Source organism: Thalassophryne amazonica, chromosome 2, assembly GCF_902500255.1.
Source record: "Thalassophryne amazonica chromosome 2, fThaAma1.1, whole genome shotgun sequence".
Taxonomy (NCBI): domain Eukaryota; kingdom Metazoa; phylum Chordata; class Actinopteri; order Batrachoidiformes; family Batrachoididae; genus Thalassophryne; species Thalassophryne amazonica.
The window spans coordinates 141,381,103-141,405,682 of NC_047104.1; the positions used below are offsets into that span (position 1 = coordinate 141,381,103).

The 24,580-nt window shown below is 39.6% G+C and overlaps 1 protein-coding gene across 1 annotated transcript in view; it reads left to right on the forward strand.

Annotated features, from left to right (window-relative positions):
• Positions 1 to 24,580, forward strand: part of LOC117531833 (very long-chain acyl-CoA synthetase-like) — a 113,177-nt gene that overhangs the window by 46,532 nt on the left and 42,065 nt on the right. The window contains exons 3-5 of the mRNA XM_034195017.1: positions 394 to 552; positions 13,878 to 14,002; positions 17,474 to 17,668. Coding sequence (XP_034050908.1) covers positions 394 to 552; positions 13,878 to 14,002; positions 17,474 to 17,668 — 479 coding nt within the window. The remainder of the gene's footprint in view (positions 1 to 393; positions 553 to 13,877; positions 14,003 to 17,473; positions 17,669 to 24,580) is intronic.

A 24,580-nucleotide genomic window follows, 5' to 3' on the forward strand; every position in this document is an offset into this window, starting at 1 on the left:
CAGTCTTATCTTTGTACTACGAGTACTCGTAATTGAAGTTTTCACCTGATTTCTTGACTAGACTTTTCAATGTTTCTTTTTCAGAATTGCGAGGAGCTGTAGAGGAGGTGCTGCCGTCTTTGGGGCAGCAGGGTGTCCGCGTGTTTATCCTCAGTGAGAGCTGTGACTTAGAGGGTTTAGAAAGTCTCTCTGACAAGATCCAGCAGGCATCAGACCAGCCTCTGTCACCTCAGCTCAGGTCCAGCATCCATCTAAAGAGCCCTGCATTGTACATCTACACGTCAGGAACCACAGGTAACTTCACTGCTTTATCTCATCTGCACTTTTACTTCTAGTAAGCATTTGAAATGTGCTGTGTTACTAACCTAAAAATGTTTCTTTGACATGTTGTAGGTCTTCCCAAAGCAGCTGTGATTAACCATATGAAGCTATGGATGGCATCTTTTCTTCAGTCTTTTGCTGGCATTTGCTCAAATGATGTTATCTACCTTAATCTTCCCCTTTACCACAGTGCTGGCTTTATGATGGGACTTTGTGGAGCCATAGAGAGAGGTATTTTACAACCAAGTCCAATTTAACACAACCGTCCTTTCAGTGTAGTGCACAGAAGTAACTTCATACTGTTAAATAAGGCCGACAGTGCATCCAGAAAGTATTCACAGCACTTAACTTTTTCCCACATTTTGTTATGTTACAGCCTTATTCCAAAATGGATTAAATTAATTTTTCCCTCAAAATTCTACACACAATAATGACCCATAATGACAATGTAAAAAAATAAATAAGATTTTTGGAAATGTATTAAAAATAAAAAACTAAGAAATCACGTGTACATAAGTATTCACAGCCTTTACCATGAAGTTCAAATTGAGCTCAGGTGCATCCTGTTTCCACTGATCATCCTTGAGATGTTTCTATTGGCTTAATTGGAGTCCATCTGGTGTAAATTCAGCTGATTGGACATGATTTCGAAAGACACACACCTGTCTATTACAGTAGTGTTCAGAATAATAGTACTGCTATGTGACTAAAAAACATTAATACAGGTTTTGAGTATATTTCCTATTGTTACATGGGAAACAAGGTACCGGTAGATTCAGTAGATTCTCACAAATCCAACAAATCAAATCAATTTTATTTATATAGCACCAAATCACAACAACAGTTGCCCCAAGGTGCTTTATATTGTAAGGCAAAAGCCATACAATAATTACAGAAAAACCCCAACGGTCAAAACGACCCCCTGTGAGCAAGCACTTGGCGACAGTGGGAAGGAAAAACTCCCTTTTAACAGGAAGAAACCTCCAGCAGAACCAGGCTCAGGGAGGGGCAGTCTTCTGCTGGGACTGGTTGGGGCTGAGGGAGAGAACCAGGAAAAAGACATGCTGTGGAAGACAGCAGAGATCAATCACTAATGATTAAATGCAGAGTGGTGCATACAGAGCAAAAAGAGAAACACTGATCCGAATTGGGAGCTGGTTCCACAGGAGAGGAGCCTGAAAGCTGAAGGCTCTGCCTCCCATTCTACTCTTAAAAACCCTAGGAACTACAAGTAAGCCTGCAGTCTGAGAGCGAAGTGCTCTATTGGGGTGATATGGTACTAAGAGGTCCCTAAGATAAGATGGGACCTGATTATTCAAAACCTTATAAGTAAGAAGATGAATTTTGAATTCTATTCTAGAATTAACAGGAAGTCAACGAAGAAAGGCCAATATGGGTGAAATATGCTCTCTCCTTCTAGTCCCCATCAGTACTCTAGCTGCAGCATTTTGAATTAACTGAAGGCTTTTCAGGGAACTTTTAGGACATCCTGATAATAATGAATTACAGTAGTCCAGCCTAGAGGAAATAAATGCATGAATTAGTTTTTCAGCATGACTCTGAGACAAGACCTTTCTAATTTTAGAGATATTGCGCAAATGTAAAAAAGCAGTCCTACATATTTGCTTAATATGCGCATTGAATGACATATCCTGATCAAAAATGACTCCAAGATTTCTCACAGTATTACTAGAGGTCAGGGTAATGCCATCCAGAGTAAGGATCTGGTTAGACACCATGTTTCTAAGATTTGTGGGGCCAAGTACAATAACTTCAGTTTTATCTGAATTTAAAAGCAGGAAATTAGAAGTCATCCATGTCTTTATGTCTGTAAGACATTCCTGCAGTTTAACTAATTGGTGTGTGTCCTCTGGCTTCATGGATAGATAAAGCTGGGTATCATCTGCGTAACAATGAAAATTTAAGCAATGCTTTCTAATAATACTGCCTAAGGGAAGCATGTATAAAGTGAATAAAATTGGTCCTAGCACAGAACCTTGTGGAACTCCATAATTAACCTTAGTCTGTGAAGAAGACTCCCAATTTACATGAACAAGTTATAATCTATTAGATAAATATGATTCAAACCACCGCAGCACAGTGCCTTTAATACCTGTGACATGCTCTAATCTCTGTAATAAAAGTTTATGGTCAGCAGTATCAAAAGCAGCACTGAGGTCTAACAGGACAAGCACAGAGATGAGTCCACTGTCTGAGGCCATAAGAAGATCATTTGTAACCTTCACTAATGCTGTTTCTGTACTATGATGAATTCTGAAACTTGACTGAAACTCTTCAAATAGACCATTCCTCTGCAGATGATCAGTTAGCTGTTTTACAACTACCCTTTCAAGAATTTTTGAGAGAAAAGGAAGGTTGGAGATTGGCCTATAATTAGCTAAGATAGCTGGGTCAAGTGATGGCTTTTTAAGTAATGGTTTAATTACTGCCACCTTAAAAGCCTGTGGTACATAGCCAACTAATAAAGATAGATTGATCATATTTAAGATCGAAGAATTAATTAATGGTAGGGCTTCCTTGAGCAGCCTGGTAGAAATGGGGTCTAATAGACATGTTGATGGTTTGGAGGAAGTAACTAATAAAAATAACTCAGACAGAACAATCGGAGAGAAAGAGTCTAACCAAATACCAGCATTACTGAAAGCAGCCAAAGATAACGATATGTCTTTGGGATGGTTATGATTAATTTTTTTCTCTAATAGTTAAAATTTTATTAGCAAAGAAAGTCATGAAGTCATTACTAGTTAAAGTTAAAGGAATACTCGGCTCAATAGAGCTCTGACTCTTTGTCAGCCTGGCTACAGTGCTGAAAGGAAACCTGGGGTTGTTCTTATTTTCTTCAATTAGTGATGAGTAGTAAGATGTCCTAGCTTTACGGGGGGCTTTTTTTTATAGAGCAACAGAGTCTTTTTCCAGGCTAAGTGAAGATCTAAATTAGTGAGATGCCATTTCCTCTCCAACTTACGGGTTATCTGCTTTAAGCTGCGAGTTTGTGTGTTATACCACGGAGTCAGGCACTTCTGATTTAAGGCTCTGTTTTTCAGAGGAGCTACAGCATCCAAAGTTGTGCTCAATGAGGATGTAAAACTATTGACGACATAATCTATCTCACTCACAGAGTTTAGGTAGCTACTCTGCACTGTGTTGGTATATGGCATTGGAGAACATAACAAATAAGGAATCATATCCTTAAACCTAGTTACAGCGCTTTCCGAAAGACTTCTGCTGTAATGAAACTTATTCCCCACTGCTGGGTAGTGCATTAAAGTAAATGTAAATGTTATTAAGAAATGATCAGACAGAAGGGGGTTTTCAGGGAATACTGTTAAGTCTTCAATTTCCATACCATAAGTCAGAACAAGATCTAAGGTATGATTAAAGTGGTGGGTGGACTCATTTACATTTTGAGCTTAGCCAGTTGAGTCTAATAATAGATTAAATGCAGTGTTGAGGCTGTCATTCTCAGCATCTATGTGGATGTTAAAATCGCCCACTATAATTATCTTATCTGAGCTAAGCACTAAGTCAGACAAAAGGTCTGAAAATTCACAGAGAAACTCACAGTAACGACCAGGTGGACAATAGATAACAATTGGGACTTCCAATTTGGATGGACAAGACTAAGAGTCAAGCTTTCAAATGAATTAAAGCTCTGGCTGAGTTTTTGATTAATTAATAAGCTGGAATGGAAGATTGCTGGTAATCCTCCTCCTCGGCCCGTGCTACGAGCATTCTGGCAGTTAGTGTGACTCGGGGGTGTTGACTCATTTAAACTAACATATTCATCCTGCTGTAACCAGGTTTCTGTAAGGCAGAATAAATCAATATGTTGATCAATTATTATATAATTTACTAACAGGGAGTTAGAAGAGAGAGACCTAATGTTTAATAGACCACATTTAATTGTTTTAGTCTGTGGTGTAGTTGAAGGTGCTATATTATTTTATTTTATTTTTTAATTTTTATGCTTAAATAGATTTTTACTGGTTGTTGGTGGTCTGAGAGCAGGCACCGTCTCTACGGGGATAGGGTATTGGGGGGATGGCAGGGGGAGAGAAGCTGCAGAGAGGTGTGTAAGACTACAACTCTGCTTCCTGGTCCCAACACTGGATAGTCACGGTTTGGAGGGTTTAATAAAATTGGCCAGATTTGTAGAAATAACAGCCGCTCCATCCAAAGTGGGATGGATGCTGTCTCTCCTAACAAGACCAGGATTTCCCCAGAAACTTTGCCAATTATCTATGAAGCCCACCTTACCACAAGACCAAGCATTCATGATATGCACACTCTTAAGGCTATGAAATTGGGCTATTAGTAAAAAAAAAGTAGAAAAGGGGGTGTTCACAATAATAGTAGTGTGGCATTCAGTCAATCAATCAATCAATCAATCAATTTTTTTATATAGCGCCAAATCACAACAAACAGTTGCCCCAAGGCGCTTTATATTGTAAGGCAAGGCCATACAATAATTATGTAAAACCCCAACGGTCAAAACGACCCCCTGTGAGCAAGCACTTGGCTACAGTGGGAAGGAAAAACTCCCTTTTAACAGGAAGAAACCTCCAGCAGAACCAGGCTCAGGGAGGGGCAGTCTTCTGCTGGGACTGGTTGGGGCTGAGGGAGAGAACCAGGAAAAAGACATGCTGTGGAGGGGAGCAGAGATCGATCACTAATGATTAAATGCAGAGTGGTGCATACAGAGCAAAAAGAAAAAGAAACAGTGCATCATGGGAACCCCCCAGCAGTCTACGTCTATAGCAGCATAACTAAGGGATGGTTCAGGGTCACCTGATCCAGCCCTAACTATAAGCTTTAGCAAAAAGGAAAGTTTTAAGCCTAATCTTAAAAGTAGAGAGGGTGTCTGTCTCCCTGATCTGAATTGGGAGCTGGTTCCACAGGAGAGGAGCCTGAAAGCTGAAGGCTCTGCCTCCCATTCTACTCTTACAAACCCTAGGAACTACAAGTAAGCCTGCAGTCTGAGAGCGAAGCGCTCTATTGGGGTAATATGGTACTACGAGGTCCCTAAGATAAGATGGGACCTGATTATTCAAAACCTTATAAGTAAGAAGAAGAATTTTAAATTCTATTCTAGAATTAACAGGAAGCCAATGAAGAGAGGCCAATATGGGTGAGATATGCTCTCTCCTTCTAGTCCCCGTCAGTACTCTAGCTGCAGCATTTTGAATTAACTGAAGGCTTTTTAGGGAACTTTTAGGACAACCTGATAATAATGAATTACAATAGTCCAGCCTAGAGGAAATAAATGCATGAATTAGTTTTTCAGCATCACTCTGAGACAAGACCTTTCTGATTTTAGAGATATTGCGTAAATGCAAAAAAGCAGTCCTACATATTTGTTTAATATGCACTTTGAATGACATATCCTGATCAAAAATGACTCCAAGATTTCTCACAGTATTACTAGAGGTCAGGGTAATGCCATCCAGAGTAAGGATCTGGTTAGACACCATGTTTCTAAGATTTGTGGGGCCAAGTACAATAACTTCAGTTTTATCTGAGTTTAAAAGCAGGAAATTAGAGGTCATCCATGTCTTTATGTCTGTAAGACAATCCTGCAGTTTAGCTAATTGGTGTGTGTCCTCTGGCTTCATGGATAGATAAAGCTGGGTATCATCTGCGTAACAATGAAAATTTAAGCAATACCGTCTAATAATACTGCCTAAGGGAAGCATGTATAAAGTGAATAAAATTGGTCCTAGCACAGAACCTTGTGGAACTCCATAATTAACTTTAGTCTGTGAAGAAGATTCCCCATTTACATGAACAAATTGTAATCTATTAGACAAATATGATTCAAACCACCGCAGCGCAGTGCCTTTAATACCTATGGCATGCTCTAATCTCTGTAATAAAATTTTATGGTCAACAGTATCAAAAGCAGCACTGAGATCTAACAGAACAAGCACAGAGATGAGTCCACTGTCCGAGGCCATAAGAAGATCATTTGTAACCTTCACTAATGCTGTTTCTGTACTATGATGAATTCTAAAACCTGACTGAAACTCTTCAAATAGACCATTCCTCTGCAGATGATCAGTTAGCTGTTTTACAACTACCCTTTCAAGAATTTTTGAGAGAAAAGGAAGGTTGGAGATTGGCCTATAATTAGCTAAGATAGCTGGGTCAAGTGATGGCAGTCAGTGAGTTTGTCAATTTTGTGGAACAAACAGGTGTGAATCAGGTGTCCCCTATGTAAGGATGAAGCCAGCACCTGTTGAACATGCTTTTCTCTTTGAAAGCCTGAGGAAAATGGGATGTTCAAGACATTGTTCAGAAGAACAGCATAGTTTGATTAAAAAGTTGATTGGAGAGGGGAAAACTTATATGCAGGTGCAAAAAATAATAGGCTGTTTATCTACAATGATCTCCAATGCGTTAAAATGGACAAAAAAAACAGAGACGCGTGGAAGAAAACGGAAAACAACCATCAAAATGGATAGAAGAATAACCAGAATGGCAAAGGCTCACCCATTGATCAGCTCCAGGATGATCAAAGACAGTCTGGAGTTACCTGTAAGTGCTGTGACAGTTAGAAGACGCCTGTGTGAAGCTAATTTATTTGCAAGAATCCCCCGCAAAGTCCCTCTGTTAAATAAAAGACATGAGCAGAAGAGGTTACAGTTTGCCAAAGAACACATCAACTGGCCTAAAGAGAAATGGAGGAATATTTTGTGGACTGATGAGAGTAAAATTGTTTTTTACCCCCAAACTCTGAATTCAAGCCACAGTTCACAGTGAAGACAGTGAAGCATGGTGGTGCAAGCATCATGATATGGGCATGTTTCTCCTACTATGGTGTTGGGCCTATATATCGCATACCAGGTATCATGGATCAGTTTGGATATGTCAGAATACTTGAAGAGGTCATGTTGCCTTATGCTGAAGAGGACATGCCCTTGAAATCGTTGTTTCAACAAGACAATGACCCCAAGCACCCTTGTAAACGAGCAAAATCTTGGTTCCAAACCAACAAAATTAATGCCTCGCAGATGTCAAGAAATCATGAAAAACTGTGGTTATACCACTAAATACTAGTTTAGTGATCCACAGGATTGCTAAAAAAGCAGTTTGAACATAATAGTTTTGAGTTTGTAGCGTCAACAGCAGATGCTACTATTATTGTGAATAACCCCTTTTCTACTTTTTTTACTAATAGCCCAATTTCATAGCCTTAAGAGTGTGCATATCATGAATGCTTGGTCTTGTTGGATTTGTGAGAATCTACTGAATCTACTGGTACCTTGTTTCCCATGTAACAATAAGAAATATACTCAAAACCTGGATTAATCTTTTTAGTCACATAGCACTACTATTATTCTGAACACTACTGTACAAGGTATTGTCTGTAGACCTCCGAGACAGGTGACCAAGAACCCGATGGTCACACTGTCAGAGTTCCAGGCATATTTGGAGGAAGCCAGGCACCATCCCTACAGTGAAGCATGGTAGTGGCAGCACCATGCTGTGGGGATGTTTTTCAGTGTCAGGAACTGGGAGACTAGTCAGGATTGAGGGAAAGATGATTGCAACAATGTATACACAGTCTAGATGAAAACCTGCTCCAGATGCTCGTGACCTCAGACTGGGGTGAAAGTTAGGGTTAGGACTTCAGGACAACTCTGTGGATGTCCTTGAATGACCCAGCCAGAGCCCAGACCTGAATCTGATTGAACATCTCTGGAGAGATCTGAAAATGGCTGTGCACTGACGCTCCCCATCCAACCTGATGGAGTCAAAGAGGTGCTGCAAAGAGGAATGGACAAAACTGCCCAAAGATAGGTGTGCCAAGCCTGTGGCATCATATTCAAGAAGACTTGAGGCTGTAATTACTGCCAAAGGTGCATCAACAAAGTACTGAACAAACAATGTGAATACTTGTGCATGTGATTTCTTAGTTTATTTTTTTTAATAAATTAGCAAAAATTAAAAAAAAAAACTTTTCATGTTGTTATTATGGGGTATTGTGAGTAGAATTTTGAGGAAAAAGGAATTTACCCCATTTTGTAATAAGGCTGGAACATAAAATGTGGAAAAACTGAAGCGCTGTGGATACTTTTCGGATACACTGGATGTTCAGCTGCAAGGCAACAAGGATTTGTCCCCAGTACAGACCCTGAGGTTAAAGCTGACAGAATAAAAGTGCTTTACATGAATCAAGAGAACAAAAGTGGAAAGTAACAATACAAAACCTGATGGTAGAGTCAGGCAGGTGTAATTCAAACAGATAACTGCTTTGGAATAAAGGCTGGAATGCTACAGCAATAAAGCAATACACCTGATGTTGTACGAAAGAACTAGAAGGTGAAAAGTGCAATGCCAATAAAAGTAATTATCTTCTTGGTCTATCACAAGCTTTTGTGGTTTTGTGAAAGGTGTGACCCTAGCGCAGAGAGCAGACCAGATGATTTGAGTCCAGAGATCTTTATTTAACAAAAACAGGATTCAGTCCATCATCAATAACACAGGAGATCAATCCAAAACAGTCTTTTACGCGAGGCAGCTGAGGGTAATCCTAAAACAAGCAAAGTTCAGTTACAAGAGGTTTTCATCAGGGCTTTGAACCAGAATTTTTTAACCAACTGGTTTGTTACGAACAGAAATCGTATTTAACGTTTCCCGTTTTGCATTCCACCCCAAAATTGACATTCTTGAACCTGTTAGAACAAAAAAATAATCTTTTCCGAACCAGTTAATAATGTTCCATGTCAGCTGTGGGGCACTAAAAACACTGTATGCCAGACCTGCATGTAGCGCTGTTAAAAAAAAAAAAAAAATGAAGACAACAGCGCAAACTGTAGCAGGCATCAGAAGTGGGCTCAGCAGCAAAAGCTCCAGTCCTCACATGACCATTTATACAGTTTGACCGTTTAAAATATTAAAACCACTCACACACTGAGTAAATGTAAAGTCTTCATCTGACCTATTACGTCGTTTCAGTCAGATTCATCATCACAGCCTGTTTTGGAAGACAACATCTGGGAAACACTTTAATTACTGAATCAATGCAGCATTTTAAAAAGAAGTCCCTCTGTTTTTTCTGCTCCGGGTGTTTCTCAGCCAGAACCAGACAACTCCAGAGCTTTGTCCCATCAACAACAAGATATACAAGAGGCAGAAGTGATCCTCGCCAGGTCTTCTTCTTCTCTTGAGTTTATTAGCGGTTTTCAAACCAACACAGTGCATTACCGCCATCAGCTGTTTGGATGTGGAGCATTAAGTCTGACTCCCTCACCGGGTCTTTGCAAATGGAAATCTTTTCAAGAACAAAAAATATAACGGTATTAACTGGTTACCATTCTTTTAAATAGACAGTTCTGTTCCTGTTCTGGAACATAAAAAATATGAAGTTTCTGATTTGATTGTTACTAGCAAAATACCAAAAGTTTCTGTATTTTGTTCCACGAACTGGTTCAAAGCCTTGGTTTTCATAACAATCACTTTAAATGCCAAGTGAAAAAACAAGCAAGCAAACAAACAAAAAACAGGAGAGCAGCAACATGGAACATGACAAGAAACACCAGATATGACAAAACCCTTAATCCAACAAGAAATGACGTGAAATCAGTGAGGGAGGAGATGACAAATTAGAAATGGCTGGCAAGGCATGCAGGTTAGGTGAATTGGTGACTCTTTTGACCGAATGTGTGAGTGTGAATGTGTTTGACTGTTATATGTCTCGGCCCTGTGATAAACTGGCAGCCTGTCCAGGGTGTACCCCAACTGGGACTCCTAACTGGAATTAGCAGGTTTAATTATTTATTTAAGAAAACATGATAAACAAAACAAACAGAAATGACAGACAAAAAGTAACATAGAAAACAATTAGCATTACAAAACAGAAATATAACACACACACACACACATATATACAGACGGTTGCTCAGTTCTGGATCACCTTTTTTAAAGTCCCGCTATACGGAGCCATAATGCAACTGAATGTCCTTTATTGTGTATTGGGTATTTGGATGTTATTTAGCTGAAAAAGTCTGGGTGGAGTAGCCCTTCTACTTAAAGTGTGAAGCCACTTTATGTGTGGCGCAAACATTTGTCAGAAATGGATCACTTTTGCCAGTTCCGGATCACTCTGCGTCACTTTGGGTTCATTCCTGGCATCTGGCTGGAGCCCTTCTAATGCAGAATGATACACACTGTGCCCGAGAATGTGTTTTGAACACAAAATGATAGAAATAATACTTATTAAATGAGAATTTACTTCATTTCGAAAAGCGCAGTTATATGTTTTTACAAGCAAAAAATGAAGTGTGGAGGTGAGATTTCTCCCGAATTAAAAAGTAAAAGCCCCCACATTCATGTCCATTCATGATGTCGAGATGACCCCCAAAGTCCACATGACTCACAACTACAGACACGAAGCTGCTGCTTCAAGTGATCCGGAACTGGCAAATGTTCGCGTCGGAGATAAATGTGTGCAGCAATTAAACAGCAAGACATAACACACTGACATTTTCTACCCAAGTAAGTAAGTATTTGCCCACTCTAGAACCAAAAACACCGAACGGCTAACTCACCTTTGCTACATTTTAGAGATCGTTACTTTAAAACTTGCAGGAATGAGTGAGTCAGAAAAAGCGCGCACACCGCAGACACCGGGAAGTTTTGATTCCTCTGCTGGTCACAAGGATGGCTGGATCCGGTCGAGCGTGTGGTCGTTTGTAGACAAAACATCAATCTTTCCATTGGTACCAAGTATTAGCTTATTCATGCTGATTACGAGAAACGGCGGCACAAAAACTACAGCAGTGATCCAGAACTGGCAATGATCCGGAACTGGGCAAGTGACTGTATATATAGATATATATAGATAGATATAGATATAGATATAAAACATTAAGGGTATAACCAATAATTTGTATCACATTTTGCCAAAATTGGAGCAACTTTAACTTTTGACCTCTGTACAAACACAAATTGACCTTAGTCACCATTCTTGCTTTTTTTAACGCCATAACTCCATAACATTCAGTCACGGGATAGTCCAAACTATACCTTTTTGGAATCTTTATGATCAGACAAGTCATGTGGCATAGTTTTCAATTTGATTGGAGCATTTTCAAATTTTGACCCCTGTGTAATTCTTCAATTGGCCCCTACCTGGCTCCCTGTTGAAAATTCAAGTGGCCAGTCAGTTTTTTTCAAGAGTAATATCTCAGGTGTATTTGTACCAAATTTGGTGCTTGTATCACCATTTGAAGGATTGTTTCAGTTATCACCTGCACTATGGAATCAGCATTGGAGATATTGTGACATATGAAGTATGATATGATGTTGTTTTCATATAGGCTGTGAGCTTTCCCAAGTTTGAGTGATCTGTCAATAAAATAGAGCCAGTGAGCTGTGGATATCTTTGTTAAATTGTTCCAGTTCAGTGGCAAACCAGAATAGAACACCAAAAAATGTGATATATGTCAGTTTTATGATATAAAAATTGTGACTCATTGAGCCCTATATTGTTGATCTGTGGCACATGACATATTTACATATGTCATGTGCCATGGATGCATTTGCACATAGGGGAACGTCCAACTTCACTTTGCTGTTTATGCAACGGAGCACAAACCACTTGGAAATCGATCAGTTCATGTCAGGAATCCTCCAGCAAACATGACCTTGGATAAGTTCTTCCACAGTATCAAACAAGAATCTGAAATTATTACTACTACTCTATTATCTGAAGAATGACATTTAACACTCGAGCTTCCAGCAATTAGTCCTTATGGCATGTAGTTCCTCTGTAAACTGAGGTATATCAAATCAATTTTATTTATATAGCGCCAAATCACAACAAACAGTTGCCCCAAGGCGCTTTATATTGTAAGGCAAGACCATACAATAATTACGGAAAAACCCCAACGGTCAAAACGACCCCCTGTGAGCAAGCACTTGGCAACAGTGGGAAGGAAAAACTCCCTTTTAACAGGAAGAAACCTCCAGCAGAACCAGGCTCAGGGAGGGGCAGTCTTCTGCTGGGACTGGTTTTTTTTCTTATGGTTGTTTTTATTGTGTTTTAAATTTTTAACTGTTTTTATGTTGTGAAGCGCCTTGAGACGATATTGTCGTGAATTGGCGCTATATAAATTAATAAATTTGAATTTTTGAATTTGACTGGTTGGGGCTGAGGGAGAGAACCAGGAAAAAGACATGCTGTGGAGGGGAGCATATATGATATGCCCCTCTCTATGATATGACTACGCCTTCACAGTTTAATGCATCCAAGAGGCCAGGAAGTGCCAAATCAGATTCTCAGAAAGGCAATCTGCTAAGGAAGCATGCTTTTGAAATGACTCCAGCACCAATAGCTTTAAACTAAGACACCTTAAAGCTCACTGCCCAATATTACACACATATGTTGTGGTCTTTTCTACATTAGCTGGGTCAAGAAATTGTCATGCTCAAAGCAGTGAATGAGATGTGTAACATACATATTACACAATTTCAAATCGTAAAAGTATTCAGCCCCTTGGTATTTCACACATTTTAAATACATGACATTTCAAATACAAAAAGTAAATCAGGCTTCTCAATATAAAAATTTCTAAAATTGTCTTCCTTAAACTCAAACTGAAAGTAAATCTCTACAACCTGACATAAATTAATTAAAAATATAAAAGCCAAGATGATAGGTTGCATAAGTAATGGGCCCCTTTGGTATAATACCTGTAAATAATCAGTTTTATTGCCAGTTTTCTTCAGACAAGTCAGGGGATGGATACATGAACATTTCCAAGTCACTGAATATGTCTTTGACTTTATTTACATCAGTTATGAAGAAATACAAACAGTATGGCACTCTGTGGTAAATCTGTGTGGAGTAGACACTTCTGAAAAACTAAGTGACATTGCAAGAAGGAGAAGAGTGAGGAAAACCACCAAGACACCTAGACCCAGAAGAAGTTATAGGTTTCTGTGACTGTGATTGGAAAAATTTCACAGTTATCCATGGACAAAATTGTGGAATACTACAGAACATTATTAGGATTTCATAACAGTTATACTGAACAACTGAAAGACATTTATACTTCATGAAGAAAGCTTTGATGCATGTGTGATTTGAGTCCATGACCGGTGTACTGTATTTTCCAGACTATAAGTTGCACCGGCCTATTAGTGCCTTAATTGTAACCGCAGACAACAATACATTATTTTTTCATATATAATTCACTTCAGAATATGTCAAAAATCCTCCCAATCTAGTATTTAAAATGTGATTTATAATACAGAAAATACAGTTGTCCTCTTACTGTATGTGTCAAATCCATAATTAATTTGAATATGTTCATGTTTGTGAATGTTGATCAAATCTGACCAGTTCTAAAATTCCTCATTCTTACCCTGTTGGGGATAATTAACTGTGTGGTCAAGGTCAAATCTGGATATTAGCCAGAAGATATTTTGTGTCTTTTTGTATTGTTTGCATTTCACAGTAGTAAAGTTTAAATGTTTATTACACTTCAACATGTATAAGATGAGTAAATCATACGCCTCTTTATTTTTAGGTGCCAGTATTATTTTAAAGCGTAAATTTTCTGCTTCTCAATTCTGGAATGACTGCAGAAAGTACAATGTGACAGCAATTCAGTACATAGGAGAGATATTGCGCTACCTCTGTAACACACCAAAGGTAAGGTTCAGTATTAAAAATGTTAGAATTAATGTTGCCTACATGGTAGTATGTGGATTTTAAAATGTTATTGTTTATTTATATATATATATATATATATATATATATATATATATATATATACACACACACACACACAACTCCAATTCCAATGAAGTTGGGACGTTGTGTGAAATGTAAATAAAAACAGAATACAATGATTTGCAAATCCTTTTCAACCTAGATTCAATTGAATACACCACAAAAGCAAGATATTTAATGCTCGAACTGATAAACATTTTTGTGCAAATATTTGCTCATTTTGAAATGGATGCCTGCAACATGTTTCAAAAAAGTTGGGATGGGGCAACAAAAGACTGAGAAAGTTGATGAATGCTCAAAGAACACCTAATTGGAAACAGGTGAGTGTCATGATTGGGTATAAAAGGAGCATCCCCAAAAGGCTCAGCCATTCACAAGCAAAGATGGGGCGAGGATCACCACTTTGTGAACAACTGCGTGAAAACAACAGTCCAACAGTTTAAGAACAATATTTCTCAACATTCTGTTGTAAGGAATTTAGGTATTCCATCATCTACAGTCCATAATATAATCAGAAAATTCAGAGAATCTGGAGAACTTTCTGCACTTAAGCGGCAAGGCCGAAAACCAACATTGAATGCCCGTGACCTTTGATCCCTCAGGCGGCACTGCATTAAAAACCGACATCATTGTGTAAAGGATCTTACCGCGTGGGCTCAGGAACACTTCAGAAAACCATTGTCAGTTAACATAGTTCGTCGCTGCATCTACAAGTGCAAGTTAAAACTCTACCATGCAAAGTGAAAGCCATACATCAACAACATCCAGAAATGCCGCCGCCTTCTCTGGACCTGAGCTCATTTGAAATGGACAGACGCAAAGTGGAAAAGTGTGCTGTGGTCTGATGAGTCCACATTTCAAATTGTTTTTGGAAACCATGGACGTTGTGTCCTCCAAACAAAAGAGGAAAAAGACCATCCAGTTGTTACCAGCGCAGAGTTCAAAAGCCAGCATCTGTGATGGTATTTGGGTGTGATAGTGCCCATCGCATGGACAACTTACACATTTGTGTTGGCATCATCAATGCTGAAAGGTACATTCAGGTTTTGGAGCAACACATGCTGCCATCCAAGCAACGTCTATTTCAGGGACGTCCCTGCTTATTTCAGCAAGACAATGCCAAGCCACATTCTGCACGTGATACAACAGCGTGGCTTCGTAGTAAAAGAGTGCTGGTATTAGACTGGCCTGCCTGCAGTCCAGACCTGTCACTCATTGAAAATGTGTGGCACATTATGAAGCGTAAAATACAACAACAGAGACCCTGAACTGTTGAACAACTGAAGTCGTACATCAAGCAAGAATGGGAAAGAATTCCACCTACAAAGCTTCAATAATTAGTGTCCTCAGTTTCCAAACACTTATTGAGTGTTGTTAGAAGGAAAGGTGATGTAACACAGTGGTAAACATACCACTGTCCCAGCTTTTTTGAAACGTGTTGCAGGCATCCATTTCAAAATGAGCAAATATTTGCACATAAACAATAAAGGTTATCAGTTTGAACATTAAATATCTTGTCCTTGTGGTGTATTCAATTGAATATAAGTTGAATAGGATTTGAAAATCATTGTATTCTGTTTTTCATTTACATTTTACACAACGTCCCAACTTCATTGGAATTGGGGTTGTGTGTATATATATATATATATATATATATATATATATATATATATATATATACACACACACACTCAACAAAAATATAAACGCATCACTTTTGGTTTTGCTCCCATTTTGTATGAGATGAACTCAAAGATCTAAAACTTTTTCCACATACACAATATCACCATTTCCCTCAAATATTGTTCACAAACCAGTCTAAATCTGTGATAGTGAGCGCTTCTCCTTTGCTGAGATAATCCATCCAACCTCACAGGTGTGCCATATCAAGATGCTGATTAGACACCATGATTAGTGCACAGGTGTGCCTTAGACTGCCCACAATAAAAGGCCACTCTGAAAGGTGCAGTTTTATCACACAGCACAATGCCACAGATGTCGCAAGATTTGAGGGAGCGTGCAATTGGCATGCTGACAGCAGGAATGTCAACCAGAGCTGTTGCTCGTGTATTGAATGTTCATTTCTCTACCATAAGCCGTCTCCAAAGGCGTTTCAGAGAATTTGGCAGTACATCCAACCAGCCTCACAACCGCAGACCACGTGTAACCACACCAGCCCAGGACCTCCACATCCAGCATGTTCACCTCCAAGATCATCTGAGACCAGCCACTCGGACAGCTGCTGAAACAATCGGTTTGCATAACCAAAGAATTTCTGCACAAACTGTCAGAAACTGTCTCAGGGAAGCTCATCTGCATACTCGTCGTCCTCATTGGGGTCTCGACCTGACTCCAGTTCGTCGTCGTAACCGACTTGAGGCGGCAAATGCTCACATTCACTGGCGTTTGGCACATTGGAGAGGTGTTCTCTTCACGGATGAATCCCGGTTCACACTGTCCAGGGCAGATGGCAGACAGCGTGTGTGGTGTCGTGTGGGTGAGCGGTTTTCTGATGTCAATGTTGTGGATCGAGTGGCCCATGGTGGTGGTGGGGTTATGGTATGGGCAGGCGTCTGTTATGGACGAAGAACACAGGTGCATTTTATTGATGGCATTTTGAATGCACAGAGATACCGTGACGAGATCCTGAGGCCCATTGTTGTGCCATACATCCAAGAACATCGCCTCATGTTGCAGCAGGATAATGCACGGCCCCATGTTGCAAGGATCTGTACACGATTCTTGGAAGCTGAAAATGTCCCATTTCTTGCATGGCCGGCATACTCACCGGACATGTCACCCATTGAGCATGTTTGGGATGCTCTGGACCGGCGTATACGACAGCGTGTACCAGTTCCTGCCAATATCCAGCAACTTTGCACAGCCATTGAAGAGGAGTGGACCAACATTCCACAGGCCACAATTGACAACCTGATCAACTCTATGCGAAGGAGGTGTGTTGCACTGCATGAGGCAAATGGTGGTCACAACAGATACTGACTGGTATCCCCCCCAATAAAACAAAACTGCACCTTTCAGAGTGGCCTTTTATTGTGGACAGTCTAAGGCACACCTGTGCACTAATCATGGTGTCTAATCAGCATCTTGATATGGCACACCTGTGAGGTGGGATGGATTATCTCAGCAAAGTGCTCACTATCACAGATTTAGACTGGTTTGTGAACAATATTTGAGGGAAATGGTAATATTGTGTATGTGGAAAAAGTTTTAGATCTTTGAGTTTATCTCATACAAAATGGGAGCAAAACCAAAAGTGTTGCGTTTATATTTTTGTTGAGTGTAGCTTATCTGCATGGATGGCTAAACAATCAGTGGAGCTACAGCAATTTGTTGTTATTGTGCTTTTTATCTCTCCCTCACTCCTATCAGAGGGACAATGACAGAGATCATAAAGTCCGAGTTGCTTTTGGAAACGGGATACGAGGTGACATCTGGACTGAATTTCTGCAGCGTTTTGGGGACATTCATATCCTCGAAAGCTACGGAGCTACAGAATCAAATATTGGCTTTTTAAACTACAGTGCTAAAGTTGGAGCTATTGGAAGAGAGAATTTTTTCCATAAAGTAAGTGAACACTACAATAAATGGTGTACTTCCCAAGTAAATCATTTTTGGAGTGATCGCTGACACTGTCATTAGATGAACTTGTTGGGCTGGACAATCTGTTTGGTCTGACTTCTGAGGTCTGAGTTCTAAATTAACATGCTTGCATCATGAGTGTCTAAGTCTGTGAGTATAGTTCCCCTCAAAGCATTTTCTTCATAGCTACAAACATACAACTTAGCACAAATGCTTAGTATTTGATAAAACTAATTACATTGGTAAGTAATATTATATTTTAGTCGGGTAATTGATGACCATTCAATCCATCATGTCACTACAGTCTTAAAGGATGAAACATGTTTGACTAAATGGTAAACTATTTGAAATTTGAATTGAGCTATCAATGTCTTGTTTCAAATAAGTATTTCCATATTTTAGCAGACACTGTAGTAGAAAGTCTAAACTAGGAAAACTGGGATAATAAGTCAATTAATGCGCACATTGATTAGGTCAGTAGGTCAATGAGACATGGAGTGCTGTCATAGTTTGCTTCCAAACAAGCTTCCAAATTCATAGGGTTAGAGAACACAGCTGCATCAGTAGGCATATACAGCTGCATATCATCAGCATAACTATGGACATGGCATGAACAGGGTGAACACAAAAATACCCCTTGGTTTCAAATATTTATAATATCAAAAGTCACATGAATAATTTTACAATTTTGAAGAAGAAGAATCTGCAAAAGAGAAAAAAAAACTTGAGTTTCTGCAACTGCTGATACCAAAATTGTAAAATTATTCATGTGACTTTGTCAGGATGTGAGTTTTTTCCTGGTTTTATTTTCACGTTTTGGTTTATTTTGTCTTGTTCTGTTGCTTTCTTGTATGTTTATTCTCTTGCTGGGTCTTTTCCTGCTTGGGTTTGTCTGTCCCTGTCTTTCTTGTATGTCTCTTGGTTCTTGGTTGGCGTTTCACTCTTTCTGGCCACATCCTCTTTATGGTGCTTTCCACGCTCACCTGTTCTCAATTTGCAACTCATTACCTGGGTGTATAAAAGCTCATCATTCTGCTCTGCTCCTTCGCCAGATTGATGCACCTTGTGCCTTCTCTCCACCTTTATTTTGTGTATTCTCTACCTGCTTGCCTCTCGTGTGTTTTGACCACCTGCCTGTATTACCGATCAACCTAAGCCTGATGTTCCATGCACTTTTGCTTTTGTTTGACTGCCTTTAAGTGTACCGGACCCTGCTTACTACTTTAGTAAACTATTTTTACACAGACAGGTCTTTGTTCGAGTCCTGCATTTGTGTCCAGCCATTCCTGTTCACCAGACTTGATAGACCTTTGATATTATAAATATTTGAAACCAAGGAGTGTTTTTGTGGTCACCATGTATATATACACATATAATCAGACACAGAAGTGCTAAATGAACCAATCAAGACTGTAACCCTGTGGTACTCACGTTTCATGACATCAGACATCAAAACATGGGCATTGGACAAAAATGATCAAGGCAGTGTCTGTAGATCTGGAGTTGCACATTAGAGGGTTCCTGCCCACTGCTCCTTAGATTGTGTCTGACTATAATTCAAATGCAGAGAAGAAACGTTGAAGTATGTAAGGTACAATGAGAGTTCAAATATGGTACTATTTTATGATAATCACAGTAATAGTGTAATAGATGAGATTGGCAAAATCTCAAAATAAATAACCTGACCAGAAATACTGTCATAATCTTCCAATCCTTCAACAATATGTAATGGTGAAAGGTGTCAAAAGCTACAATCAGTTCGAAAGACAGCAACACTAACATCAATTCAATTCAATTTTATTTATATAGCGCCAAATCACAACAAACAGTTGCCCCAAGGCGCTTTATATTGTAAGGCAAGGCCATACAATAATTACGTAAAAACCCCAAAGGTCAAAACGACCCCCTGTGAGCAAGCACTTGGCGACAGTGGGAAGGAAAAACTCCCTTTTAACAGGAAGAAACCTCCAGCAGAACCAGGCTCAGGGAGGGGCAGTCTTCTGCTGGGACTGGTTGGGGCTGAGGGAGAGAACCAGGAAAAAGACATGCTGTGGAGGGGAGCAGAGATCAATCACTAATGATTAAATGTAGAGTGGTGCATACAGAGCAAAAAGAGAAAGAAACACTCAGTGCATTATGGGAACCCCCCAGCAGTCTAAGTCTATAGCAGCATAACTAAGGGATGGTTCAGGGTCACCTGATCCAGCCCTAACTATAAGCTTTAGCAAAAAGGAAAGTTTTAAGCCTAATCTTAAAAGTAGAGAGGGTGTCTGTCTCCCTGATCTGAATTGGGAGCTGGTTCCACAGGAGAGGAGCCTGAAAGCTGAAGGCTCTGCCTTCCATTCTACTCTTACAAACCCTAGGAACTACAAGTAAGCCTGCAGTCTGAGAGCGAAGCGCTCTATTGGGGTGATATGGTACTATGAGGTCCCTAAGATAAGAAGGGACCTGATTATTCAAAACCTTATAAGAAGAAGAATTTTAAATTCTATTCTAGAATTAACAGGAAGCCAATGAAGAGAGGCCAATATGGGTGAGATATGCTCTCTCCTTCTAGTCCCCGTTAGTACTCTAGCTGCAGCATTTTGAATTAACTGAAGGCTTTTCAGGGAACTTTTAGGACAACCTGATAATAATGAATTACAATAGTCCAACCTAGAGGAAATAAATGCATGAATTAGTTTTTCAGCATCACTCTGAGACAATCAATCAATCAATCAATCAATCAACTTTTTTCTTATATAGCGCCAAATCACAACAAACAGTTGCCCCAAGGTGCTCCATATTGTAAGGCAAGGCCATACAATAATTATGAAAAACCCCAACGGTCAAAACGACCCCCTATGAGCAAGCACTTGGCCACAGTGGGAAGGAAAAACTCCCTTTTAACAGGAAGAAACCTCCAGCAGAACCAGGCTCAGGGAGGGGCAGTCTTCTGCTGAGACTGGTTGGGGCTGAGGGAAAAAACCAGGAAAAAGACATGCCGTGAAGGGGGGCAGAGATCGATCACTAATGATTAAATGCAGAGTGATGCATACGGAGCAAAAAGAGAAAGAAACAGTGCATCATGGGAACCCCCCCACAATCTACGTCTAAAGCAGCCTAACCAAGGGATGGTCCAGGGTCACCCGATCCAGCCCTAACTATAAGCCTTAGCGAAAAGGAAAGTTTTAAGCCTAATCTTAAAAGTAGAGAGGGTATCTGTCTCCCTGATCTGAATTGGGAGCTGGTTCCACAGGAGAGGAGCCTGAAAGCTGAAGGCTCTGCCTCCCATTCTACTCTTACAAACCCTAGGAACTACAAGTAAGCCCGCAGTCTGAGAGCGAAGCGCTCTAATGGGGTAATATGGTACTACGAGGTCCCTAAGATAAGATGGGACCTGATTATTCAAAACCTTATAAGTAAGAAGAAGAATTTTAAATTCTATTCTAGAATTAACAGGAAGCCAATGAAGAGAGGCCAACACGGGTGAGATATGCTCTCTCCTGCTAGTCCCCGTCAGTACTCTAGCTGCAGCATTCTGAACCAACTGAAGGCTTTTTAGGGAACTTTTAGGACAACCTGATAATAATGAATTACAATAGTCCAGCCTAGAGGAAATAAATGCATGAATTAGTTTTTCAGCATCACTCTGAGACAAGACCTTTCTGATTTTAGAGATATTGCGTAAATGCAAAAAGGCAGTCCTACATATTTGTTTAATATGCGCTTTGAATGACATATCCTGATCAAAAATGACTCCAAGATTTCTCACAGTATTACTAGAGATCAGGGAAATGCCATCCAGAGTAACGATCTGGTTAGACACCATGCTTCTAAGATTTGTGGGGCCAAGTACAATAACTTCAGTTTTATCTGAGTTTAAAAGCAGGAAATTAGAGGCCATCCATGTCTTTATGTCTGTAAGACAATCCTGCAGTTTAGCTAATTGGTGTGTATCCTCTGGCTTCATGGATAGATAAAGCTGGGTATCATCTGCGTAACAATGAAAATTTAAGCAATACCGTCTAATAATACTGCCTAAGGGAAGCATGTATAAAGTGAATAAAATTGGTCCTAGCACAGAACCTTGTGGAACTCCATAATTAACTTTAGTCTGTGAAGAAGATTCCCCATTTACATGAACAAACTGTAATCTATTAGACAAATATGATTCAAACCACCGCAGCGCAGTGCCTTTAATACCTATGACATGCTCTAATCTCTGTAATAAAATTTTATGGTCAACAGTATCAAAAGCAGCACTGAGGTCCAACAGAACAAGCACAGAGATAAGTCCACTGTCCGAAGCCATAAGAAGATCATTTGTAACCTTCACTAATGCTGTTTCTGTACTATGATGAATTCTAAAACCTGACTGAAACTCTTCAAATAGACCATTCCTCTGCAGGTGATCAGTTAGCTGTTTTACAACTACCCTCTCAAGAATCTTTGAGAGAAAAGGAAGGTTGGAGATTGGCCTATAATTAGCTAAGATAGCTGGGTCAAGTGATGGCTTTTTAAGTAATGGTTTAATTACTGCCACCTTAAAGGCCTGTGGTACATAACCAACTAACAAAGATAGATTGATCATATTTAAGATTGAAGCATTAAATAATGGTAGGACTTCCTTGAGCAGCCTGGCAGGAATGGGGTCTAATAAACATGTTGATGGTTTGGATGAAGTAACTAATGAAAATAACTCAGACAGAACAATCGGAGAGAAAGAGTCTAACCAAATACCGGCATCACTGAAAGCAGCCAAAGATAACGATACATCTTTGGGATGGTTATGAGTAATTTTTTCTCTAATAGTCAAAATTTTGTTAGCAAAGAAAGTCATGAAGTCATTACTAGTTAAAGTTAATGGAATACTCAGCTCTATTGAGCTGAGTCTCTTTGTCAGCCTGGCTACAGTGCTGAAAAGAAACCTGAGGTTATTCTTATTTTCTTCAATTAGTGATGAGTAGAAAGATGTCCTAGCTTTACGGAGGGCTTTTTTATAGAGCAACAAACTCTTTTTCCAGGCTAAGTGAAGATCTTCTAAATTAGTGAGACGCCATTTCCTCTCCAACTTACGGGTTATCTGCTTTAAGCTACGAGTTTGTGAGTTATACCACGGAGTCAGACACTTCTGATTTAAAGCTCTCTTTTTCAGAGGAGCTACAGCATCCAAAGTTGTCTTCAAAGAGGATGTAAAACTATTGATGAGATACTCTAACTCCCTTACAGAGTTTAGGTAGCTACTCTGCTCTGTGTTGGTATATGACATTAGAGAACATAAAGAAGGAATCATATCCTTAAACCTAGTTACAGCGCTTTCTGAAAGACTTCTAGTGTAATGAAACTTATTCCCCACTGCAGGGTAGTCCATCAGGGTAAATGTAAATGTTATTAAAAAATGATCAGACAGAAGGGAGTTTTCAGGGAATACTGTTAAGTCTTCTATTTCCATACCATAAGTCAGAACAAGATCTAAGATATGATTAAAGTGGTGGGTGGACTCATTTACTTTTTGAGCAAAGCCAATAGAGTCTAATAATAGATTAAATGCAGTGTTGAGGCTGTCATTCTCAGCATCTGTGTGGATGTTAAAATCGCCCACTATAATTATCTTATCTGAGCTAAGCACTAAGTCAGACAAAAGGTCTGAAAATTCACAGAGAAACTCACAGTAACGACCAGGTGGACGATAGATAATAACAAATAAAACTGGTTTTTGGGACTTCCAATTTGGATGGACAAGACTAAGAGACAAGCTTTCAAATGAATTAAAGCTCTGTCTAGCTTTTTGATTAATTAATAAGCTGGAATGGAAGATTGCTGCTAATCCTCCGCCACGGCCCGTGCTACGAGCATTCTGACAGTTAGTGTGACTCGGGGGTGTTGACTCATTTAAACTAACATATTCATCCTGCTGTAACCAGGTTTCTGTTAGGCAGAATAAATCAATACGTTGATCAATTATTATATCATTTACCAACAGGGACTTAGAAGAGAGAGACCTAATGTTTAATAGACCACATTTAACTGTTTTAGTCTGTGGTGCAATTGAAGGTGCTATATTATTTTTTCTTTTTGAATTTTTATGCTTAAATAGATTTTTGCTGGTTATGGTGGTCTGGGAGCAGGCACCGTCTCTACGGGGATGGGGTAATGAGGGGATGGCAGGGGGAGAGAAGCTGCAGAGAGGTGTATAAGACCACAGCTCTGCCTCCTGGTCCCAACGCTGGACAGTCACAGTTTGGAGGATCCAAGAAAATTGGCCAGATTTCTAGAAATGAGAGCTGCTCCATCTAAAGTGGGATGGATGCCGTCTCTCCTAACAAATGATGGCAAAGGTGACAAGACCTTTCTAATTTTAGAGATATTGCGTAAATGCAAAACATCATAACGAGAGTCAGCCTACATCGCAGGCAGTAAGTTGTTAATCATTCTAGTAAGTACAGTTTCTCTAGAATGATGTGCCCCTAACTCTGGTTCAAAATGTTTAAATGAAGAATGATGTATTTCTGAAAAGTTAATTGAAACTAGATAATATATTTTGCCAAAAACGGACGTTCCTGTCTAGGTTTCTTAAAGAGGGTTTAACCCAGCACAAACACTGTCACTAGTAAGAGTAACACTAAGTAGTGTAAATAAAGCACACTTTGCTCAGGAAATCTCAGGAAACCTTAAATCCTTAAAAGGTTTGTTTGGTCCCCTCAGCCCCAACCAGTCCCAGCAGAAGACTGCCCCTCTCTGAGCCTGGTTCTGCTGGAGGTTTCTTCCTGTTAAAAGGGAGTTTTCCTTCCCACTGTTGCCAAGTGCTTGCTCATAAGGGGTCGTTTTGACTGTTGGGGTTTTTTCTGTAATTATTGTATGGCTTTTGCCTTACAATATAAAGCGCCTTGGGGCGACTGTTTGTTGTGATTTGGC